At 55.0% G+C, this 22,206-nt stretch overlaps 1 protein-coding gene and 1 pseudogene across 8 annotated transcripts in view; one reads left to right on the top strand and one right to left on the bottom strand.

Moving 5' to 3' along the window:
* Nucleotides 1–22,206, bottom strand: part of ARAP1 (ArfGAP with RhoGAP domain, ankyrin repeat and PH domain 1) — a 67,264-nt gene that overhangs the window by 15,780 nt on the left and 29,278 nt on the right. For 7 of the 8 annotated variants that reach the window (XM_045484122.1, XM_045484128.1, XM_045484125.1 and 4 more), the window contains 13 exons: nt 13,285–13,454; nt 12,619–12,686; nt 11,885–12,018; nt 11,588–11,743; nt 10,920–10,989; nt 10,503–10,623; nt 9,882–10,084; nt 9,167–9,273; nt 6,737–6,936; nt 4,609–4,694; nt 3,244–3,426; nt 1,978–2,152; nt 670–804 (listed from right to left, as the gene is read on the bottom strand). In XM_045484122.1, coding sequence (XP_045340078.1) covers nt 670–804; nt 1,978–2,152; nt 3,244–3,426; nt 4,609–4,694; nt 6,737–6,936; nt 9,167–9,273; nt 9,882–10,084; nt 10,503–10,623; nt 10,920–10,989; nt 11,588–11,743; nt 11,885–12,018; nt 12,619–12,686; nt 13,285–13,454 — 1,808 coding nt within the window. Of the gene's footprint in view, nt 1–669; nt 805–1,977; nt 2,153–3,243; nt 3,427–4,608; nt 4,695–6,736; nt 6,937–9,166; nt 9,274–9,881; nt 10,085–10,502; nt 10,624–10,919; nt 10,990–11,587; nt 11,744–11,884; nt 12,019–12,618; nt 12,687–13,284; nt 13,455–16,267; nt 16,389–22,206 lie in introns of those variants that run through there. The other variant, XM_045484129.1, reaches the window with a different exon arrangement.
* Nucleotides 7,594–7,978, top strand: LOC123601205 (annotated as a pseudogene).

The following is a 22,206-nucleotide window of genomic DNA, read 5'->3' as shown; positions in this document are numbered from 1 at the left end:
GCCCCTTCCACTTTGCTCTCTCTCTCTCAAACATAAATAAACATTAAAACATTAAAAATAAAATAAACAGAGATCCGACTGAAGTGAGGGACTGATCGTGCAGATATTTTGGCGAAAATCATTTTGGGCAGGGGGCAGAGCAAATGTAAAGGCCCTGGTGGAAGTAAATATACATGTCTGAGAAACAGCAAGGAGGCCAGTAAAGCTGGAGCAGAGTGAGTGAGGGGAGAGGGGTCAGAAGTCACAGGGTGGGAGGGCTGACTGGCAGGTCCTTGTGGGATATGGGAAGGACTGCGGATTGTACTCAGAGCTGGGGAGCAAATGGAAGGCAGAGAGGACAAAGGGGCGGAGCTCTGAGCTTAGCTCTGTCTGGCTCTAACTATCAGAGGCCCAGCACCCAGCAGGCGCTCTATCAAGGCTTTTATAGCCTAAAGGCACTCTAGCAGTGACTTGCTCCGCAGTGCCAGGCCCCACTCCCACCCCCCTATCGGCCCATTTATTAAGCATCTACTATGTACTAGAGACCACATCCTGGAAGCCCTCTAGGGTGACTCTGCCAGAGTATACTTGGCACCCTCCTTGGTCACCAGTGCAGACAGCCCTGGCTTCTCTGGCCCGGCCACCATGCCAGAACACCATGGCAAGAATGGGGTCTGGCCAAGCACCCACCTTCCCGGGCACGGCGGTCCTGCAGCAGCTTGGCGGCAGAAGCAGTCTTGTAGAGGAAGCCACTGTGGCTTACAGTCGGCAAGACAACTGAGTAGTGCTTTTCCAGAGGCTTCGCTGAATCCAGCCGAGGCACCTCTTTAGGGAAGGTGTTGGGGGGTGGGGTGTATGGTGAGGAACGGCTGCTCATGCTCACCATCCCAGGGTGTCTCCCTTCGCCCCTGCCTGGGTCGAACGTCCGAGCTTACATTCAAGCCACCAGTCCTCTATCACCTTCAGGGTCTCCGTGCCACATCCAGGGCTTTGCCCAAGTCATTCTCCACCTCCTCCCGCTTGTGCAAATTCCACCCTAGTTCCAAGGCCCAGCTCCAGTACCTTCCCTGCCAGGAAGCCCCCCAACTCCCCAGCCCAGCCCACCCCACTCTCTCTGTTGAGGCACAGGGCTAGCACACTAGAATGAGGGGTCTTGGCAAACTCACTAACAATCCCCAGAAGGAGGTCTGTCCCAGACAATGCAAAGCCTAAGGAAGCAGCCCGGCTCCAGTCCCGCTCCCAGCGGTCCCAAAGCTCAAGCCAGCTGGGTGGTCTCCTGTGCCTCCCTGGACACCTGGGCTTGCTCCAGCCCAGCACACCCCACCCACCCGTGGCCACGAGCCGAGCTCTGGCCGCTGAGCTCCACCCTCAGTCCTGGGATATGGCCCCAGAGGCCAGCCCCGGGCCATGACCGGCAGGGCTCACCCCCGCCATCCCCTCCTCACTCACCCGGAGAGTGATAGCCAAATGGGCCCCAACCCCAGTCTGTGACAGAGCCCCACCCAGACAAAGCAGCAGACAGGGCTGCCATTGTGGGCCACTCGCACATAGAGAAATGCAACCCCCACACAGCAACTCAGCTACTCTGTACACACACAAACTCCAAAGCCCTCGACACCCCCAGGTGTGAGGAAACACAGATCTGCAGCAGCTCAGAGATGCCCAGACGGTGGCAGGCAGAAGGCCCTGCTGCAGGTCTGGGCGGGACCCACAAATCCAGAAAGAGATGCAGAGACAGACACAAAGGGACACACGTACGAGGGGGAAGCCAGATGCACAAATGTACACTGACATGCAAACTCAAACAGACCCCAAGTCACACGCTGTTGTAGGGCCCCTCAAGGAGCTGCTATCACAGCCCACGTGGTACGCATATCTAACCCCACAGGGTGATACACCACTTCCGGCGACCCCCACCCAGCACCCCTTTCAAAAGGCCAGACGGTGGCAGCAGGGAGGCCCCATCCCTCGAGGTGGACAGTCCCATCAGCCACTCACCCGTGGTCCGGTTGTTCCGTAGGAATTCCATCTGCAGCGCCTGCCCTGCCTGCTCGGCAAGAGCCAGGGGCGTGGGGGCCTCAGGGTCCCCTGAGAAGCAGTTGACTCCAGCCCCACAGCCCAGGAGAGCTTGGGTCTCAGCCAGGTCTGTGGTAGTGACTGCAGCACACAGAGCCTGGGAGGAGGGAGGAAGAGGGAGGGGAGGGTCAGCCTAAGTCAGAGTGGGGGGACAGTGGGAAAGGGGGCCTGGGGGAAGAGAGGAAGGGAGTGGAAGGAGTCACCCAAGTCTGGGGGCCCATCCTCAGGTTGAAAGAGAAAAGAGGCAGGAAGAAAGCCAGAGAGGAAAGGGGGAGGAAGAGAAAGGCCAAGGGGTTAGGAGGGTAGGTAGGGGCTGCCCTGCAGAGGCTGGGGATCCGAGTGGCCCAGGGCTCACCCCTGCTGGCAGCCCCTGGGATCCAGTTAGCCGCCAAGCCTGTTCTCTAGAGGATCTCAAGCTCCCTCTGCCTTGAGGAAGGGCAGAGCGGGGTGCTTTGTAGCTAATTCCTCCCACATTTGAATTCCTCACTGCCTGCCCAGCCCTCTCAACCAATGGGAGTTGCTGCCCCTCCTAGCTGGCGGGCTAGACTGGGCTGGGCTGGGGGCTGGACGCCTGGGTTCCTGGGAGGTGGAGGTCTGGCTCCCACTGGGCTTCTAGCTAGACTGAGCCTTCCTGGGTGGGGCTGCTTGGGGGGAGGGGCTGAAGGCCAATCAGAGGTCACAGTGGCATCCCCCTGCCTCGGAGCAGGCTACCTCCCACTCAGGCTGAGCCAGACCAGGGCCCGGGGCTTGGCTCCCAGCCTGTCAGGGCCTGGGGCCCATGTGGGGCCTCATCTTGAGTGGGGTGTGGATGGGGGGGGGGGGTCAGAGCAGCCAGCTGTTTTTCATGAGCCTGACAGGAAATAGCATCCCCATCAAGTTCACTCCTTTTGGCAGGATTCACAAGGAGCAGGACGGTTCGGGAGACAGAGGAATCAAGAGGGGAGGGAGGCAGACAGATGCTGGGGATGTGGCCTTGGCCCAAGGGTCAGGCCTGACTCCTCCTTGCTTTGCTCCAACTCTCCCTGTGGCTCAGGCAGGGTCCTTCTGCCCTCTGGGCCTCAGTTTCCCTATATACCAAGCTCATCGCTCTGAGCTGATGCAAAAGATGAGTTGAAACACAGAGAGCAATGAGGGGAGCAGAAAGAAAGTGGGTGGTCTCCCGGAGCCCCAGAGGCCCAGTGCCCTGACCTTGTCCAGTTCCTCCTGGTTGCCAAAGAGCGGGTGATAGCGGCGGTACTTGCCCTCACGGTATTTGGCCTCCAGGTGGCGCCGCCGGGCACTGGGGCTGCTGCTGGGCTGCAGAGCCTCACTGGGGGGTACATTGGCTGCCCAGAAGCGGTTCCCAGGGCCATTGCCCAGCTGTAAGAAGAGCTGTGGGTTTGGGCAAGAGGTTAGAGAGGCAGCCTATGTCCAGAGGCCCGTTCTTATAAAATCTTCGAGGTTGTCAGGCAAGGGGCTGGGAGAGCCAGGCCACCTACCCACTTTCCAATCGGGGAAGCTGAGGGGCAGCCTGGCCTGCTGGTGGCTGTGAGCCCAAGCCTAGTCCCTCAGCTCAACGACAGGACGAGAGGCAGACCGAGAGGCAGACCGTCTGCCAGGTAGACGCCCCAGGCCTGGCGCCTGGTTGGGGGCCTTACTATTTCCCACATCTGGAACTCTGTATTCCTGAGGCTATCACAGCCTGGGCAAGGGTCACAGGTTGGGGGCGGCGGCTGACCTGTTAGCCAATGGAGTGGGTAGGGATTTTGGAAACCTCTCCTGTCCTTGACATTCCTCTCTGGGCTCAGGGGAGGAGGAGCAGGGGCTAATGCTGGGGGGCAGATGCAAGAATCCAGTAACCAGGGGACTAGTCTATTAATCCCTTCATCCTGCTGATCATTCATTCCACAGCCATTTCCTGGGCCCCCACCCTGCCTCCTTGTCAGGCCCTGTGTGGGGTGCTGGGTCACAGAAGAGAATAAAGCAGAAACAGGCTCCACCACCACCGACTTACTCTGTGACTTTGGGCAAGTCATTTTCTCTCCCTGAGCCTCAGTGTCCTCATGTTTAACCTGGGGATTCTAACCCTAACTCACAGGAGATGTGACACCCAAACTGAAGCGTGGCTGGGGCTGTCAGGTAGGCCCGTGTGGTCAGCCTCCCGTTGCACGGTTCTCCTCTGTGACCACCACACGTGTCAGTACCTGGGAACCCCAAGTACACAGGCACATATGCACATGTAAGTATGCCCCCAAACGTGCATACTCACACCCACTGGCATATGTGAGTGAAGATGAAACAACATTTTAGGCTCTGCAGGACAGTTTCTGTGGCATATTCCTTTTTTTTTTTTTTTTTTTTTTTACAACCCTTTAAAACTGTAGAAACATTCTTAGCTCACTGGCCAGTTTGCTGACTTTGCCAAAAATCAACTTTTCCAAAATCCCCACCCACTAGATGATCCCCAAGGTCTCTTCTAGCTCCAGGGTGCCGGGGTCTGTGAGATGGGGGAGATCCAGGCAGTAGCTGAGTAGAGCTGACCCCAAATGTAGGCGGCGGGCAAGGCCTCCCCACCTCAATGAGTGTTTCCGTCCACACCTTCCTGTCCATCTTCAGGCTCCGCACCTTGGAGACCCCAGCGCCTAGGCCACGGTGCTCCCCTATAGACAGAGGGCTAGACTCAGGGTCATGGGTCTTTAGGGCTCTCTCCTTCATATAAGCACTAACCTTCCCCCCATCCTTGCCTCCCCATAGAGCCCATCCAGGGCAGACAGGGAGAGGTCACTCACACACCACTCTGGAAACCAGCCACGCATCCCCCTGCTCTCGGCGCCACAGAACTGAGCCCTGTAAAGTCACCTGGGCTCCTGCAGCAGTGCCCCCGCCCCCCCCCCCCGTCACCCCCCACAGGCCACTCTCTGCACAGCCCAGCCAGAGTGATGTTTTTGATCTTTTTTTTTTTTTTTTTTAAGTAAGCTCTATGCCCAACATGGGGCTTGAACTCATCACTCTCCCACCCCCCTCCTCCTCCTCCCAGATCAAGAGTCACACACAAACTGAGCCAGCCAGGTGCCCCCAGAGTGATCTCTTTAAAAAGCAAATCTCCTTACAACAAATCCCTGCTTTAGACCCTCCAATGGCTCCCCAGAATTAGATACGAATTCCCTACCTGCTTCTTCAACTTCATCTCAGAATTTTCCCCAACCCCAATCCCCCTGGGCCATATACTCTCTTCCCTCTTCCAATCAACCAACCTCATTCCTGCCTCAGGGCCTTTGCACTCACAGTTCTTTCTGCTTGGATTCTCTTCCCCCATCTCCTCAGGGTCTGCTCCCTCCTCCCATCCAGATCTCAGCTGACATGTCATCTCTTCAGAGAGGGCTTCCTGACGGACACATTCTCTGCCTAGCACTTTATTACCTGATGTTTTTATTGGTTCATATATGTATTTTCTGCCTCTCCCCAACAGAATGTAAGCTGCTTGAGAGCAGGAACCTTGACTGTCAGCTTTAGGGTCTAGCCTCCGTGCCTAGAATAAAGTCTAGCATATAGTGAGCACTTAGTAAATCTCTGTGGAATGAGAGGGCAGGGGGAGTTGGGGCTGGAGGGAATGCAGCCTTGCTCAGCTATAGGTCCCACAAAGGACCCCGGGGTAGGGAGGAGGCTGGGGCTCTAGGAGTACCTAGCACTGCCTGGTTCTGGCTTCAGCCTCACGCCCTCTGCAACCTCTCATGGAGCACGTCTTCCACTCCAGTCACCCATATGCCTCCGTGAGCTGACACCTTTCTAAATCGAGTCATTTCTTTCCTGCACCCAGACCTCACAGCCCAAGGCCTCCTGGACCTTTGCCCTAGATGTCCCTCAGGCTTCAGGGCTTCTTACTGAGCTCAGCGCCTTCCCCAGAACTGTCCCCCGCACCCCAGATCCCCATCTCAAGCTGCCCAAAGCTGCCACCTAGGCACCATCAGCTCCCAGGAGAGCCAAATCCCCAATACCTCACAGTGTCTGGCATACCAGAGACCCCCAATAAATGCCGGTTCAGTAGATGAATCAATCTTAGGCTCCAGTCTTTCTTTCTCACCCTCCTCATCTGATCTGTCCCTGAGACCTTTACACTGCAGATCCTGCACATCTCTCAAGTGCTCTCCATCGCTTCCACAGACCAGCCCTTAGCCTGTTCTTCTCTCTAATGGATCCATTAACAGCCTCCCCGCTGGTCTCCAGTCTCACCTTTCCAACTTGGATTCCACCCACCAGCCAGAGTCTGAGGCACAAATCTGACCATTTCCCTCCCACTCCTGCCTCCCATCACCTCCAGATGAAACACTAGCTCCTCCCACTGCCTGCAACGCCCTGCCAGCTCCTCCTGTCTCACTTCTTTCCGCTCCTCTGATGTGACAGGGTGCTGGACCCCAACAGGTCTGGGCTCAAATCCACACTTACTTGACAGGCCACCCTGAACAAGCCATTTCCCCTCTCTGTGCCTCAGTGTCCTTACCCATGGCATGAGCAGTTAACCCCTGCCTTACAATCTCAGGACTGAGGGCTAATCACAGTGGGAAAGGCCTGGCATACAGGTACAACTTCATCAACAACGATCTGATTACCGTCTTGGGTCCAGCCCCTCCAGCCAGACGGGCCACCTACCATCCCAACACACCAGCCCTGTCATGCTTCAGCCTGGTGCCCCAGCCCCACACACCTGCACAGCGCTTGCAGATGACGACACAGAGGTTGATGGAGGCCCAGTCAGGCTGGGCAGCCCCGCAGTCGGCACAGAACCTGTTGGGGGCCACAGCCCAGATGCGCTCGGCCACCTCCAAGGTAGACAGGGCCTCGGCAATGGCTCCCTGCATGGCCTCCAGCCACTGCTCCTTCTCTAGTTCCGATTCGGCCGAGAAGCTAGAGACACAGGAGTGGGGGGTGGGGGCTGGTGGGAAAGGGCTCAGAGAGATTTGCAGGCAGCATGAGGAGGCACAGCCTTGGCGGGGGGGGGGGGGGGGGGCGGTGGCGGGAACAAGGCATTGAGCACTCATAACCAGGAGAGGGAGGCATCCTGGGTCTGTGGGGAAGGTGGGCATGGACAAAAGCAAGGACACTATGAACCTGAGATATACACAGGAGCTGGGGGAGCCCAGAGTTGCCTCTGCCCCACCCAGAGACTAGAAAAGGCTGCCAGGGAAAAAAATAATGCCCGAGCTAAGATGTGACAGATGAAAAGGGCTTAGCCAGAGGAGGCAGAAAGGAGTTCTAGACAAAGGGAACAGCATGTGCAAAGGGGTGGGATGGCACACAGGCATTCCAGGACCTGCAGGCAGGATGGGCAGACGTGCAGACAAGAGGTTGGGAGACATACAGGGACAAGCCTGTGTCAGGCAGAAGAGGGCAAAGTGCACCCAGAGGACAACAGAGATGCAGTGGAGAGTTTCAGTGGGGTGGAGGTTTCACCTTCAGTATGAGAGAATACAGAGGTGTCTTCCTCTGGTTCTTTATTTCCCTGCTGCCACCACACCACATATGTATGCATTCAAGATTCGGCTACCCCCATCACCCACCACCATGGCCAAAAAAGGCATCGCTGTTAGAGGTGTGACAGGCTATGATGCTGCTTTACAAGAGGGGCTGAAGACCATGCTCATCCACAAAGGCCTAAGATGTGGAATCTGCAAGCTGCCAAGGCCTTAGCTAAGCACTAAGCCCGTCTTTGTGTTCTTACGTCCAACTGTCTCAGCCTACATATGTCAGGAGGGTGGAGGCCCTTGGTGCCGGACACCAAATCAACCTAATTAAGGTTGATGACAACAAGAAAGTAGGTGAATAGGCAGGCTTCTTGAAAACGCTGGAAGGTGGCTGGTCACGGTTGCATGGTAGTTAAGGATGACAACAAAGAGTCTCAGGCCAATGATGTCATCAAAGAGAACTTCAAATGCAAGAAATAAATAAAAAATTGGCTTTCAACAAAAAGAAAAGTCCCTGCAGGCAGTTGTAGACAATCAGCTAATGGATGAGGAAGCACCACAGCCACTGCCAGAGGCCCCCCTGGCCTGGGACAAAATGGGAGGGACAGAGGCGAGGCGCCAGACAAAGGTGAGAGAGTGATGGGGGCAAGACAGGGGTTGTGACGGGTGTCCCCAGGGCTGAGCAGGAGAGGCAGACATTCCCATGGGTGGAGATACGGGCCTGGGAGGTACAGGGAGTCGAGGAGAAATCCACAAAACTGTTGGACATACAGGTGGAGCTCAGGAGAAAGTCCCTGGGGGAGAAGAGATCTGAGCTAAGGGTAAAAGAAATGATGACGGAGGCATGATGGCATCAGTGTTGACAGAGCAATTACTGCATACCGCGTCAGGTAAGGGCTTTACAAAGACTGTTGTGGTCTTACAGAGGAAGAAACCAAGGCACAGAGAGGTCAAGCGATTTGCCCAGGTCACACAGTGACCCAGTGGTGGACCCAGAATGTTATGGACCGAACTGTGGTCCCCCAGTGTGACTGCATCTGGAGACAGGGCCTTGAGGGAGGTAATTAAGGTTAAATAATGTCTTAAGAGTGGGGCTCTAACCTGGTAACATTGGTTTCTTTACAGAAAGAGGAAGGGATGCCAGATAGCTCACTCTCTTTCTACATGTGCACAGAGGAAAAGTCGCATGAGGACACAGTGAGGAGGTAGCCATCTACCAGGAAGAGGGGCCTCACCAGAAACTAACACGGACGGCTCCTTGACCTTAGACTTCCAGCCTCCAGAACTGTGAGAAAATAAACTTTTGTTGTTTAAGTCCCCTAGTCTGTGCTATTCTGTCATGCATGTCAGCCAGGCTAATATACACGATTTGAACTCAGGCATGGCACAGTGCCTCAGAGGTGGCAGGTGAAGGCCTGGGAGCGAGTGGGGGGGGGGGGGCGGGGAGGGGAGGTGGAAAGTGATGGTCAGAGAGGGGTGGGGTAAAAGTGAGATTTCTTAGAAGGGAGGGATCAGAAGAGATTAGTGAGTGGAGGTAAAGGACCAGTGTGGATGGTCAGGGCTGGGAAGGGAGGGGAGAAATCCATCCTAGAAGGGGCAGGTTTCCACACAAGCAAGAAGAAAAATGCTGACAGGGAGTGATGATGCAGGTAAGCGAGGGGAGGGAGGCTCACCTGAAGATGCGGTAGGGGGTGGTGAGGTCGAAGCTGCGCCGGTCTGCTTCCTTCACGTTGCCTACGCTCATGTCAATGAAGGTGATGCCAATGCCCAGGTGGTACTCCTGGCAGGTAGGTGGGAAGGGGTGAGGGCAAGGCCTGGGGGGTGGGGCTCAAAGGCCCAGGGAGGGACAGAGAGGAAGGGGAGGTAGAACCCTAGGGACTAGAAAAGTACCTTGGAAGGAGATAAAGGAGGGTACAGGAATCTGGAAATGGGTCAATGGACCCAGGCTCAGAGGCCGTGTAGCAGTAGGGAAGGAGAGCAGGAGGCAGGGAGGTGATGGGAAGGTAATGCTCAGGAACCAGGCAGGGGATAGTGTCAGGACTGGGAGCAGGAAGCGTGGCTGGCACAGGGCTGAGCTCAGTCAGGGGAAGAAAGAAAGGGAAAGTGCAGGCTGAGGGACCAGGGTAGGCATAGGGCAGACTGAGGGATGAGGTGGGCAGGGGGCAGGCTGAGGGATGAGATGGGCAGGGGGCAGGCTGAGGGACCAGGGTGGGCAGGGGGCAGGGTGAGGGACTGGGGTGGGCAGGGGGCAGGGGGCAGGCTGAGGAACCAGGGGGTGGCGGGGGCAGGGGGCAGGCTGAGGGGCCACGGTGGGTGCTGGGCAGGCTGAGGGACCAAGTAGGCAGGGAGCAGGGGAGGAGTTTAGCAATCTGGCTGACTCCTTCGCACCTCCAGATTCTTGTACAGCTGCACTTTGTCCCCAACCACGGCCACATACAGTTTATTCTTGAAACCACGTAGTTCCAGGCTGCCAGCACGGTCAGGTGGCTCTGAGCCTCGAATACCCAACGGATAAGCGCTAGACAGCTGGGCCCGGGCATACTGAGCAGCCACCGCCTGCTGAAGGGCCTGCATCCACTCCTTCCGCTCCACTGCAGGTCAAGGGGAAAGAGTAGGCCTGAGCTCAGCCTGGCAGGGAGCCCCCTAAGGTTCTCTATTCCAGGCTCCTCAAGCAGCACCTCCGCCAGCAAGCCCACCCAGACCACCCTACCCATTTCTGACTATCTGTGAGTTCTTGGACTTGGACAAGCTCAGGCTCCAATCCCAGCTGTGCCACCTACGCTGGACAAGCCACTTCGCCTATCTGAGCCTATTTCCCCTGCAAATGGAAATAAATGGTTCTCAGTGGGTGTCTCAAACACAAAGCCACAGAGTGTCCCCTTCTCTCTCCCACCTCATAGAAGATGGAGTCTTCTCTGGGTTTGATGCAGGGGGAGCAGATGTGCCCTGGTTCTCCTCCCCCCACTTACCAGGCCAAGCTGCCAATCTTCTCCCAGCCCTACCCCTCACCATCACTCTCTGCCCGGAAGGCAAAGGTCCGGTTGTTCGTGATCACTTCAAACTTCTGGTCCCCAATGGCAGCCACGCGGGAGATGCAGGCCACAGAGATAAAGCGCTTAGAGTAGGCGTCCTGGGGAAGAGAGGGAAGCTGTACTGTGGTTCAGAACTCCTTGGTTCCCTTGACTTTAGATGACACAAAAGTTAGCTACAGCCCCGTGCCCCACAGGTGATGAGGGATAGCCCTGACACTGACCCTGACCACGGCCCACAGCAGGCCAATGGGCGAGGAAGACACGGTTCAAGGAGTCAGACTGGAGCTCTAGTAAGGTCTGGTCTGGGGAAGGACTCCATCCAAGCCTAGTGTCAAGGGTCAGCCTAGGGCCAGGCTGGAGCAGGGGTCCTGTCAGGGATCAACATGGGCCTCACCTTGTTACTGTCAAAGTATCTCAGATGATCGGCATCCAGTCTCACCCATCGCTTCTGATAGATATAAGATCTAGAGAAGCAGAGGCAGATGGAAAACAGAGCAAAGGACTGGGGATTAGAGGAGAGGCTCCAAGATTATCCCCGCCCCCTCTTGCAGCCACATACAAAGTTAGAAATAGCCAGGTTCAAGGGAGGAAGGAACCCAAATGGCCACTGAGAAAAGGGACTTTACCTATAGCAAGAATGATAGAAGTCAGACTCAAAGTAAGACTTCCCAACTTAAAAAGAATTTTTTTAACGTTTATTTAGTTTTGAGAGACCGAGATAGAGCACGAGTGGGGGAGGGGCAGAGAGAGAGGGAGACACAGAATCCGAAGCAGGTTCCAGGCTGTAAGCTGCCAGCACAGAGTGCAACGTGGGGCTCAAACTCATGAACTGTGAGATCATGACCTGAGCCAAAGTCGGATGCTTAACCGACTGAGCCACCCAGGCGCCCCAGGACTTCCCGATTTTAACGGTAATAAAACATAGGTCTGGTGGGCATGACTGACTGCTACAGTCAGCTTGGAGAGAGCTGCTCAAATAACCTTGGCCTGTTTTTTGGATCCAGTATAGAATACTCCCCATCCTCATGCAGAGAACCAGCAAGACTAACAGGCATCACTCACCCCTGCGGTGGGTTCTTGTCCAGCCAGCCAGCCTTGATGACCTGTGTGATGGGGGTGGAGCCCCCTGGGAGCCCGTCCATGGGGTGTGGTGGGAGCTCGGGGATCAGGAGGCTGCTGGGCAGGGATGAGTTCAGGCTGCTCTTGTGCCATCCACCACTTGGGAAAGAAGAGAAGGAATGAGGGAGCCCAGGATGGAGGCTTCTATGGGGCAGGGGCTGAGGAGATGGAGTGGCTGGTAACACTTGGGAAAGGAGGGTGGCCAGGTGGGACAGCCACTGGAGAAGAGTGGACACTCACTTGGGGACGCCCTCATAGGCGTGGTCATCCTCATCTTCATCTGCTTGGTCGTCGTCCCCAGACAGTTCTTCCCCCTCGCTCAGCAGACTGGCCACACGCACGGCACGTGGGACTTGGCTCACTGGGAGCTCCTCCTGGCCACCCCGCCACAAACCCACTCAGCATCAGGCTTCCCTTCAAGCCCCAGATCACACCCCCCCGGGGGCTGATGCCCTCCCTCAGTCCAGTCCACCTAACCCACACGACTCAGCACTTTCATCACTGCTGTTTCCACATACTCCCTCCCCTGCCAGCAGGCGGCACAGGGACCCAGGGGGACAGCATTAGTCAGAGACAAAGACAGAAAGATGAAGGGATAGTGAATAACACTCAGAGATGGAGAGTTAAGACACCAGGGGGACACAGGAAAAGAGAAAGTGAAAGAGATGGAGGAAGAAGCTCTCAGGGAGATGTGCTCAAACACTGAGGGAGAGAAGAGGCCACACATAGCCATCCAGATGTAGCTGAAGACTGGAGCTGGGGCTCAAACAAGAGCCCCCAGATCCCTGGCAGGGAGCTCAGGTGCTATGCTCTACCCTCAAGCCCTGCGTGGCAAGACAATGAAGGGGGAAGGAAACATCCTGGGAATTGGCTCCCCTTTCTCTATCAGGTGGTCCCCAGGGTCCGAGAGGCAGCTGGGCAGCCCACCCTCCACTCTGACAGGCAGCTCAAACCCTAACCACCACCTGCCCCACCTTCTTGGTCATCACGCCAGCTGGGGCCGCTGGCCCCTCCTCTGGAGGCTCATCATAGTCAGAGTCATCTGAGGAGAGAGAGGGGTGGGGGTGGGAAGAGACTCAGACTAGCCTCCCCTCCTGGGTACCCTGGCCTGGCTTCACAAAGGCCACCCTTAGCCTAAAAAGACCCCTACCCCTCACCCCAGCCCAGCTTTCAAAAATAGGCACAGGGGACAGGAAATGCTATTTATACACTCACGGCATCATAGGACAGCCTCAAAGGAGAGGCCAGGCCACCACAAGGAGGTCTGAATAGGGGTAAGTTTAGGGGTCAGAGGCAAGGACTGTTTAAAAAGGCTAAAAAAGTAACAAGAATCAAGAATCGAGAAAAATGGACAATCCAAGTTGAAAAACAAACCATCAACAACCATGGAAAATAGCCCTAGACTTTAAACCAAGGGCAATTCAAAAAGTTTGCCACGGGCACTTAACAGTCAGTAGGTCAGATAGGTGGGTGCCGTCTCCATTTTGAGGATGAAGAGAATGGTGCTCACCTGTCCAGGGCCACACTGTGTTGGTGGCAGAGCCCAGTAGAAAGTTTGATCCTTGCATCCTTGCAGACTCCCAAGGGGCTCTGATTCCAGGCTACCCACCAGGAACCTCATGCCTGGCTATTGCACTCACCGAACTCTGGGGGCAGGCGAAGAGGCTTCGGGGGGATCTCCGGGGGGCTGGGAGGTGGAGACGGGGGCTGTGGAGGCACTCGGGGGAAGGTGGCTGGGGGCTCCTCAGGCGCTGGCTGGGGAGGCGATGATGGTGGTGATGACAGTAACTCCTCCTCCCTGGAGGGAAGGCTGGGAACAGACCAAAAGTTGGGCACCAGGGGTTAGCTCCAGGTAGGGGAGTCACTGGGCTGGCATCACTATGTGACAGAGCCAGGCCTGAAACCCACTGAACTCCCAGCTCACCTGGGCTGTAGCAAAGCTCATTCATTCCACAAACTCAGATGAGGCCCTCCTCACCTCACTCCCCTGCCCCCAAACCTCCAAGCTCCCCAAGCCTAAAGGAGGCAGGCACGTTCTTTGGAATGTATAAGTTGCCCCTGCATTGCTGTGATCGGGTCACCTATCCCCAAAGCTCTAGCTTTTAGCCACATGTACCCACAGCGTCTCCAATCTAGCAGTCCAGAGTGGGCTGCATCCTAGCCTGTGGAGTCAGGGAAGACTGGAGGAAGTGATGCTTGACTTGAGCTTTTTTTATTTTATTTTGTTTTTTTTATTAATTTTTTTTAACGTTTATTTATTTTTGAGACAGAGCGAGACAGAGACAGAGCATGAACGGGGGAGGGTCACAGAGAGAGGGAGACACAGAATCCGAAACAGGCTCCAGGCTCCGAGCTGTCAGCACAGAGCCCGACGCGGGGCTCGAACCCACGGACCGTGAGATCATGACCTGAGCCGAAGTCGGACGCTTAACCGACCAAGCCACCCAGGCGCCCCATTGACTTGAGCTTTTAAGGATAAGAAGGCATGTGTTGGTGAGTGGATGGGTTCAGGATCAAAATGGACATCTAAGCCAAGGGCAGAGACCAGAGCCTCAGAAACCAAGTCGTAAGGCCCTGAGTCTTAGGGGTCCCTGGCTCAAGACTACCTTCTCCCTTGCCCCAGACATGGATGCAAACGTGTCCACCTCCTGGGTGCCTCAGACCCCTCAAATTCACCTGATCCCACCAGACTTAATTCCAATATAGTTAACACAAAGTGTCATATTAGTTTCAGGTGTACGATACAGTGATTCAACAATCCTATACAGTACTCAGTGCTCATCACAGGTGATCACTCCTGATCCCCTTCACCCATCTCACCGCCCCCCCCCACCTCCCCTCTGGTAACCATCAGTTTGTTCTCCGTATTTAAGCATCTGGGTTTTTTGTCTCCTTTTTTTGTTATTTGTTTCTTAAATTCCGTATGAGTGAAATCATACGGTATTTGTCTTTCTCTGACTGACTTGTCTCACTTAGCAGTGTAGCCTCTAGGTCCATCCACGTTGTTGTACGTGGCGCACAATCTCACTCTCTTTATGGCAGAGTAATGTTCCATTGTATATATAGACCACCTCTTCTTTACCCATTCACCTATCAATGGACACTGAGGTTGCTTCTGTATCTTGGCTATTGTAAATAATGCTACAATAAACATCGGGCTGCATACACTTTTTGAATTAGTCTTTTCATTTCCTGTGGGTAAACACCCAATAGTGGAATTACTGGATTATATAGTAGTTCTATTTTTCATTTTTTGAGGAAGCTCTTTACTGTTTCCCACAGTGGCTCCACCAATTTGCCTTTCCACCAACAGTGCACGAGGGTTCCTTCTTCTACACATCCCTGCCATCTCTTGTTATGTCCTTACCGCACTCCCCTTGCACACCAGCTCCTCATCTCTGCTATCACTCCCCCTGAAACCCTTCCCCGACTCCAAGGCCGGGTTCAGGGCCCCCTGAGCTCCCACAGCCTCAGTGCTCTGTGTATCCGTCTCAGCACAGATCACACTGTTCCCTACAGGCTAAGTGTCTCCCGAGTGTCTCCTGGCTTTGGCATCAGATGTGAGTTTGAACCTTGACTCAGTCTTAGTTCCTGTGTGTCCAAGGGCAAGCACCTAGCCCCTCTGAGACTCAGTTTCTTCTTCTGTAGAGGGGGGACTATATCACCGACCTGGCAGGGTGTTTGGAGAATTAACCAAGACAAGGCGTGTTTTGTGCCCCCACAGCTGGAACAAGGGACCTAGCCCTAGAGGCCTGGCCCCACCCACTCTCTCTGCCAGTGTCTGGCAGGGGCCAAGGAGGAACATCAGAGTGGGTGGGCAATTGTCTCACTGGTTATTTTCAGCCTGGTTATTGCCCCAACATTCCTGGCAGTGATTGGCAGTGTGCGTTTATCGCAAAAGCAAGCAAGAGCTGGGGCGTGACCATGATGCCAGGCCTTTGTTCCTGCTGTTGCCTCCTCCAGGAATCCCTTCCCCCTGGTCTCTGACCAGAGAACATCCATTCATCCTTTATCTCCAAACTCAAGTTCTGCTTCTCTGAATGCCTTTCCTGACCCCTCTTCCACACTCCCCCAGACCCTGCCCATCTCCCCCTCTGTGACAAGCTTCAGACGAATGATTCCAAATGACATTTTTTAAAGTATCTTCCTCCTTTGTGCCAGGCATTTATACTATGCCAGGACCCGAACCCTGACTCCGCAGTCTATGGGCCTCCTAAGATACATGGCTGTTTCCATATTACCCTGTAGTCTAATGGTCTCCTCCCCACGTGTAGGTAAAGAAGGAGTGAACTCCTTCCCTTTCTTTGAGAGAATCTGACCTTCGGCTCGCTTTCTCACACTGCTCCCCTAGAAACCTGCTGAAGGTGGTATGTCAGCCATGTTCCTTGGCAACGTTGCCTTGGACAAAAGTGGCCTGAGCGAGGCACTGCACCTAGACGGGGAGAAATTGTAAGTGGCTCTCAACCCGGTGGAGGAGCTGGAGCTTTGGGCTTCCCTGAACGTGGTGGCTTGTCACTGGCACAACCCATGTAGGAACCCGAAACCACACCTGTGGGGTCGTTAGATGGAATACTGGACTCTTGAATCAAGAGGTTTCTAAGCCAGGGTGGCTCTCACACCTACCTGTCGTCTCAGTCCCCCACCTCTCCTGGGGGGCCATGGAGAATGGCTCCTGGACAGCTGTGTGAACTGACTGCCACAGGGACCCCACAGCAGAGGAAGGCCCACCACTACCCTGGTGGCCAGCTGTTTCATCTTAAATGCTTCTCAGGGAATCTGATGCCAAGTGGTGCTCATGAGAGCCTGAATGTTTAGCTGGGCCTAAGAAGACCCCCTGGTGAACACTGCACTAGATTGTCTCCCCTACTTGACCCTGAGTGTCTTTAGGCCAGGGGCAGCATCAGACTTGATTCTTTATCTCCACAGCCCAGTGCAGGAACTGGCTGAGTCAACAACAAGAGCATGTTGGGTGGGTGGGTGGGTGAGTGGACACATGAGCAGGTGGATGGATGACAAGACAAGTAAATGGCTGAATGGACAGGTGGGTGGTGACAGATAGGTAAGTGGATAGGTTGCCATTACAGTTGAGAGAAAAGCAAATGAAAGGGTGAATGAAGACCTAGAGACTGAGTAAGTACCCACAGGTCCAAGGGCATGATCCCCAGCTGGTCAGGTGCAATGTCCTCGGAGGCTTCCTGACAGGCAAAGCAATCTATTGCACCCAGCCTGCCAGACTCCAGGAAGAAGGGGCCCTTGGGGGCCTGGCCTGTGATGAGCCGAGAGTAAAACTCCAAGCTGTCAGGACAGTAAAACTCTAAGCACCCCGGGGAAGTGGGGTCAGGCTCTGCCCCTCCAATGCCAAGAAGGGCTGAGTGGTTCCCTGGACTGACCCCCTCCCCAGGACTGAGAGCCAGCACTGAGGGGAAGGTGGCAACAGAGCATCCTCAGAGCTGAAGAAGCAATGGCCCCCCCATCCCTGGACCCCAGGTGCCCCCTATCACCGTCCTGATCGTCTGCGAGGGACCCGCCCATCTGAAGCATGTGAGTTCCCTGAGGCAGGTGCCACACCTACCTTCTTCACTATGGCGTGCCCAGCACTCAGCAGGGATTAATAAATAAATGAAGACCTGGGTTCATTAATTCTTATTAGTTTTCTGTGCGTGCATTATTCCCAGTTGTCTTCATTTACTCATCACAAGCTCTCTATAAAGTATGGCCTACTGTTATCCCAAATTTACAGATGAGGAAACTGAGGCACAGAGACACAAAGTTAATTTGTCCCGGATCCCACAGCTGGGATTTGCACCCAGGCAGTCTGGCACCACAGCCTGCAAACTCAACCACGGTGTCGAATGAGGCCACAGCCAGGATCTGAGAGCTTCTCTGAGGCTCGCCTCCTTACACTGGCCACGCCAACTCAGGATCTTGGGAGCTCTGGAGCTGCCATCCAAGAGGAAATGTGATCACAACTCTGACGGTCATTGTGACCATGGCAAGAAGGGAGAGGGGAACAGTGCAAAGGGCTCCTCTCCTAGCACAGTCTTTGTAGGAAAATGGCTATGTGCCAAGCAAGTGGGAGCAAGGGGACCCCACCCCCCCTTCCATGGACCTCCAGGCCTCATTCTATCATCCTCTTCCAGGAACCTTCCTGGCTGACCTCTGCCTGCCTACCACAGGGGACGGGGCCATGCTGAGTCAGGGCCAGGCCAGGAAAGGAGAAGTGGTATCCGGAAGGCACAGCATGTGGGAAAACCCCAGAGGAAAGGATAGTGCCCACAAAGTGCCCCCACCCTAGTTGGAGTCCTGGACGTCAGTGCCTATAACCCTAAGAGTGGCCTCAGCTCCAATCTACAGCTGAGGTCCAGCTGGGATGTTTCCTATTGACCTCTGATCCAACAGATCAGAAGACTGGCCCCAACCCTGAGCCCCAAACATGAGCACATGCTCAGTGCCCCCCCCCCCCACCGCCTCCAAACCTTTGCTTACACTGCTTGCTTTCTCCACACTACCCTCTATCATCTCAGCCCATGGAAAGCCTGTGTGTACCTAAGAGTACAGCTCAATGGGCCTGTCCTCTAGGGGGCCTCCACCTGCCCCCCAGCCCTGGCTCCCCTGCTCCTTCAGTCCCTTTTTCCTCTATCCAAGTGACATATGGACACATCTGCTCTACTCACTATGCCCATAGCAAGACCAGGCGACTCCTGGACGGGACAGAGGCTGATCCACCCCAGGATGGGATCACAGCCTGAGGTTTGTTTTATTGGATTGGGGCAAATACACACAGCTGACCTTAAACCTGGGGGTTAGGGGACATGTGAGGGTCCCATGTCAGAATGGGTAAGAGTAGGGTAACCACATAATTAATCGTATAAACCAGAACACTTCTGACAGTTAAAAGAGGCACTGTTAGTAACTATGTCACAACAACAGGTATAAACAGGGCCTGTCCCAGGCAAAATGAGATGTGTGGTCTGTCTAGCTAAGAGGCAGAGCTTTGGAGGGCGTCTGGGTGGCTCAGTCGGTTGAGTATCTGACTTCAGCTCGGGTCATGATCTCATGGTCCGTGAGTTCGAGCCCCACGTCGGGCTCTGTGCTGTCAGTTCAGAGCCTAGAGCCTCCTTCAGATTCTGTCTCCCTCTCTCTCTGCCCCTCCCCCTCTCAAAAACGAAAACATTAAAAAAAAAAAAAAAAAAGGAGGCAGAGCTTTGGAGCCAGGCTGAACACACTCAAATCCCAGCTTGACTACACATCAGTTTCTGACTTCACAAAGCAGCTCACTACAGCTCTGATCCTCAGTTTCCTCTCTTATCTGCTTCCAGGCTTACTGACAATTCAGTAAGAAGAGTCATGACCACGGGTCATCAGCACAACTTTTTCACCCTGGCTGTGATGAAAGAGGCTCAGACAGCACAGGCTGGGCCAGGAACCTGCTTCATGGCCTCCTCCCCTAGGGTGGCCCCTGGCTCTCCCTTCATATCTTTCTGTCTACATCAATCTCTGGCCAAAGGAACCAGGCTTCACCATAAGGGCAGATGGACCAACAGAGTGAGGCACCCTACATATCTCAGGCTGGCCTTGAACTCATCCCCTGCTCACATTTCAGCCATGCTTACCTGAGCTGCATTCCATAAATGCATACTTCCAGGCCTTTGCATATGTTGTTCCTTCCACCTGGAACACCCTTCCCTGTCCGAATTGTACATCCTCCCCCTCCACTTTGTGCCTCCTCTCATGCTCCAGGCTGGGCTGGGGCCTCTTTGGGGCTCCTCCACCCTCCATACTTCCACTCAGTATAGCTGTGTCTATCAATATTCATTTCACTGAACTGACCTCAGAGGACCAAGGACCCAGGCCTACGCCCTGTCTTGGATTCAAGACCTTCCCCCTGAAGTGTCGCACAGGCCTTGGAGGGACCTAGCCCAATCTCAATCCCTGGACTCTCACCAGCAGGACTGAGACGTGGGATGAGGCCCAATGACCCGAACACATCCATCTCTTACGCTGACTCCCCTCCCCATGGGGGCAAAACTTCCCAGCTGCCCACTTCCTCATTTGTGCCCTGGCTATGAGGGCTCAGGCCTCAGTCCTGTGCTTCTTGCTTCCTTGGTGGCTGCCCCTGTCCTTCCTTCTCCATTATGAGACCCAAAGGTCAACCCCTCCAGCATTCCCCTGCTTCTGTTCTCTTACTTCTGCCCAGATCACAGCATGGAGAGCCCTTGCTGGGCTTTCACTTGGTTAGTGTCTGCACAATGCCTCTCAGCCTCTGCACATGCTGTGAGCCCTCTCAGGCAGGCCAATCTCCCTCCACATCATGACACCACTCAACACAGGGGGTTTTCAGAGGGTATGTATTGATGACTGAATGACCACCACCCCACTCACTTCCTGATCACTAGAGAAGGTCAGAAGCTCCCCTACCCCTCCATAGAGCAGCGCCCAATTAACCTGGCATCCACCCTCGCAACCAAGGCTTCATTCAGCTCTTAGCACTTTTTCCTGGAACAACAGCTACCACTTACTAAGTACCCAGTATGTACTAAGCACTCTTCTGGGAGGCTTTTTCATTTAATCCCCACAATGATCCAGATCATCAGCTCCACTGTACCCAGGACATGCCTCCAGGAGGTCTACTCAACTGCTCCCTCCTCTAAGCTCACACAGCCTGTTGGGTCCTTCATGGAATGCCTACCACCAGGCCTACACTGAGCTTTCCCGCAGGCAAGCCGTGCTGTAGTGGGCAGGAGGAGACAGAGGCCCGGCCCTCCTGTGGCAGCTAATCATGCTTCCCAGGTCTGGCCCTGTGCTGTTTACTAAGGGCAGCAGGGTGAGGAGGTTTATCCCTGAGGGAGCTCATGACTGTGTTGAGCTCATCCCCCCATCCTGAATGTCCCGCCCAGGGCTGTCTTAGCAGGAGGAGAAGGTGTAGGTAGGGGTCTGCTGAACACTGTGGAAAGATGAGCCAAGGGCATAGGGCAGGCTGGGTGCACAGACAGGACCTGGTTAGAGGCATCTCTATGTCCCCACTGATCTAAGCACAGGGTTGTTGAGTTCATTAGGGGTCCACAGCAACTGGGGGGAGAGGTCAGCCCAGCCCCCAACAACATAGGCACCCACCACACTGCTTGCCCTGGGGAAGAGGGGTAGGAACCACACCAAGGCTAAGTGCTAGCCTTCAGTTGGTCTCCCTATTATCCTGAACTCAGTGGGAGGGCAAAGGGGTTCAGGTAGGAGCTTCCCAGGGCCACAATACCCTTGAACTTGACACTGAAAGAAGCCAGAACTGAGGAGACCAGCACCAGGTCCCTGAAGGGTAGACACCCACAGACGGGCAGTCTCTCAGGTACCATGGGCTCCCAGTGGGCCCAGGAGACAGGCTTATGGGAAGACGAGACGCCTGAAAAGCCCAGGGCAGAGAGAAGGAAAAGAGAAGGGGAAAAAAAGAGAGGGTAAGAGAAAAACAGAAGATGTGGAGAAAGTGAAAGAAGAGAGAAAATTCTGACAGCAAAAAAGGGAGGGGGGCAGGAGTACCACAGAAAACTCTGTCCAGAGGTGACAGACAGACAGACAGGGATTCCTGCCTTCCCAGACCCTCTGAAGGAGCCTCTCCCCACCACCCCCGCCAACAGCCCAGCCCAAAGCTTCCCCTTTCTCACCCTCAGATGTCCACTGGGTCCTGGGCCAGAGGACTCCCACAGCTCCGGCTCGAGAGAGTGCTGTGTGCCTGACCAGGCAGCTCGTCTGACCAGGGCTGGTCTAGCAGACAGCCAGGCCCCTGTTCCCTGGGTGTGTCTGAGGCCGTGTCTGGGTCCAGGTACGGCTCTGAGTGGCTGTGATCACTTATCTGAGAGTGTTTCTGAGTAAAACTGGATCTGTCTGGGAGTGTGTGTGTGTGTGTGTGTGTGTGTGTGTGTGTGTACATCTAGCTCTAGTCTCCCGTGGCTTCCTGCTCTCCTCCTCCCCCACCCCCTGCAGCCCTGGCCAATACACACTTCCTGAAAACACTGAGAAAGAGAAAAGTCACCCAGAATCCCCTGGGGCAGACACTTCCTCCCCGCCTCCAGCCTGCCCCCCCATCCCAAGTTGGAATGGGACAAACCACCCCAGTGCTGGCAAGCAGGGCCTTACAGAGTAGACACTCAGGAAGCTCTGGACTTGCTGCTCCTTCCCCACCCCCACAAGGAGGCCCAGAGAGGCTGGGAAAGAGGCTCTTTGAAGGGAGCAAGTTCTGCCCCAGCAACAAGTGATCAGCCTTCAGGAAGACCAGGGATTGGCTGGGCTGCAGGGCAGTTAAGGGCACAGGTGGGAGGCCTTGCAGTGTGATTCCAGCTGGCAGCTGCCCCCTCTGGACAAATACTTCCTCTTTGAAGGTATCTCCAGACATCTAGGTATTGGAGGAGGAAACTGAGGCCCAGAGCAATCTGAGAGGGGCTCTGTGGAATGACCCTGGAACACCTGGCCCAGAAATGACCCCTCTGCCACTCAGAAGCAGGCTCAGAGGGTCCACATCTATGATACTTGAAGCTGAGTAGACTGGGCCCAGGCCCAGGAGGCAGGGTCTGACC

This window comes from Leopardus geoffroyi, chromosome D1, assembly GCF_018350155.1.
Source record: "Leopardus geoffroyi isolate Oge1 chromosome D1, O.geoffroyi_Oge1_pat1.0, whole genome shotgun sequence".
NCBI classification, from domain to species: Eukaryota; Metazoa; Chordata; class Mammalia; order Carnivora; family Felidae; genus Leopardus; species Leopardus geoffroyi.
This window is presented reverse-complemented; position numbering and strand designations above follow the sequence as displayed.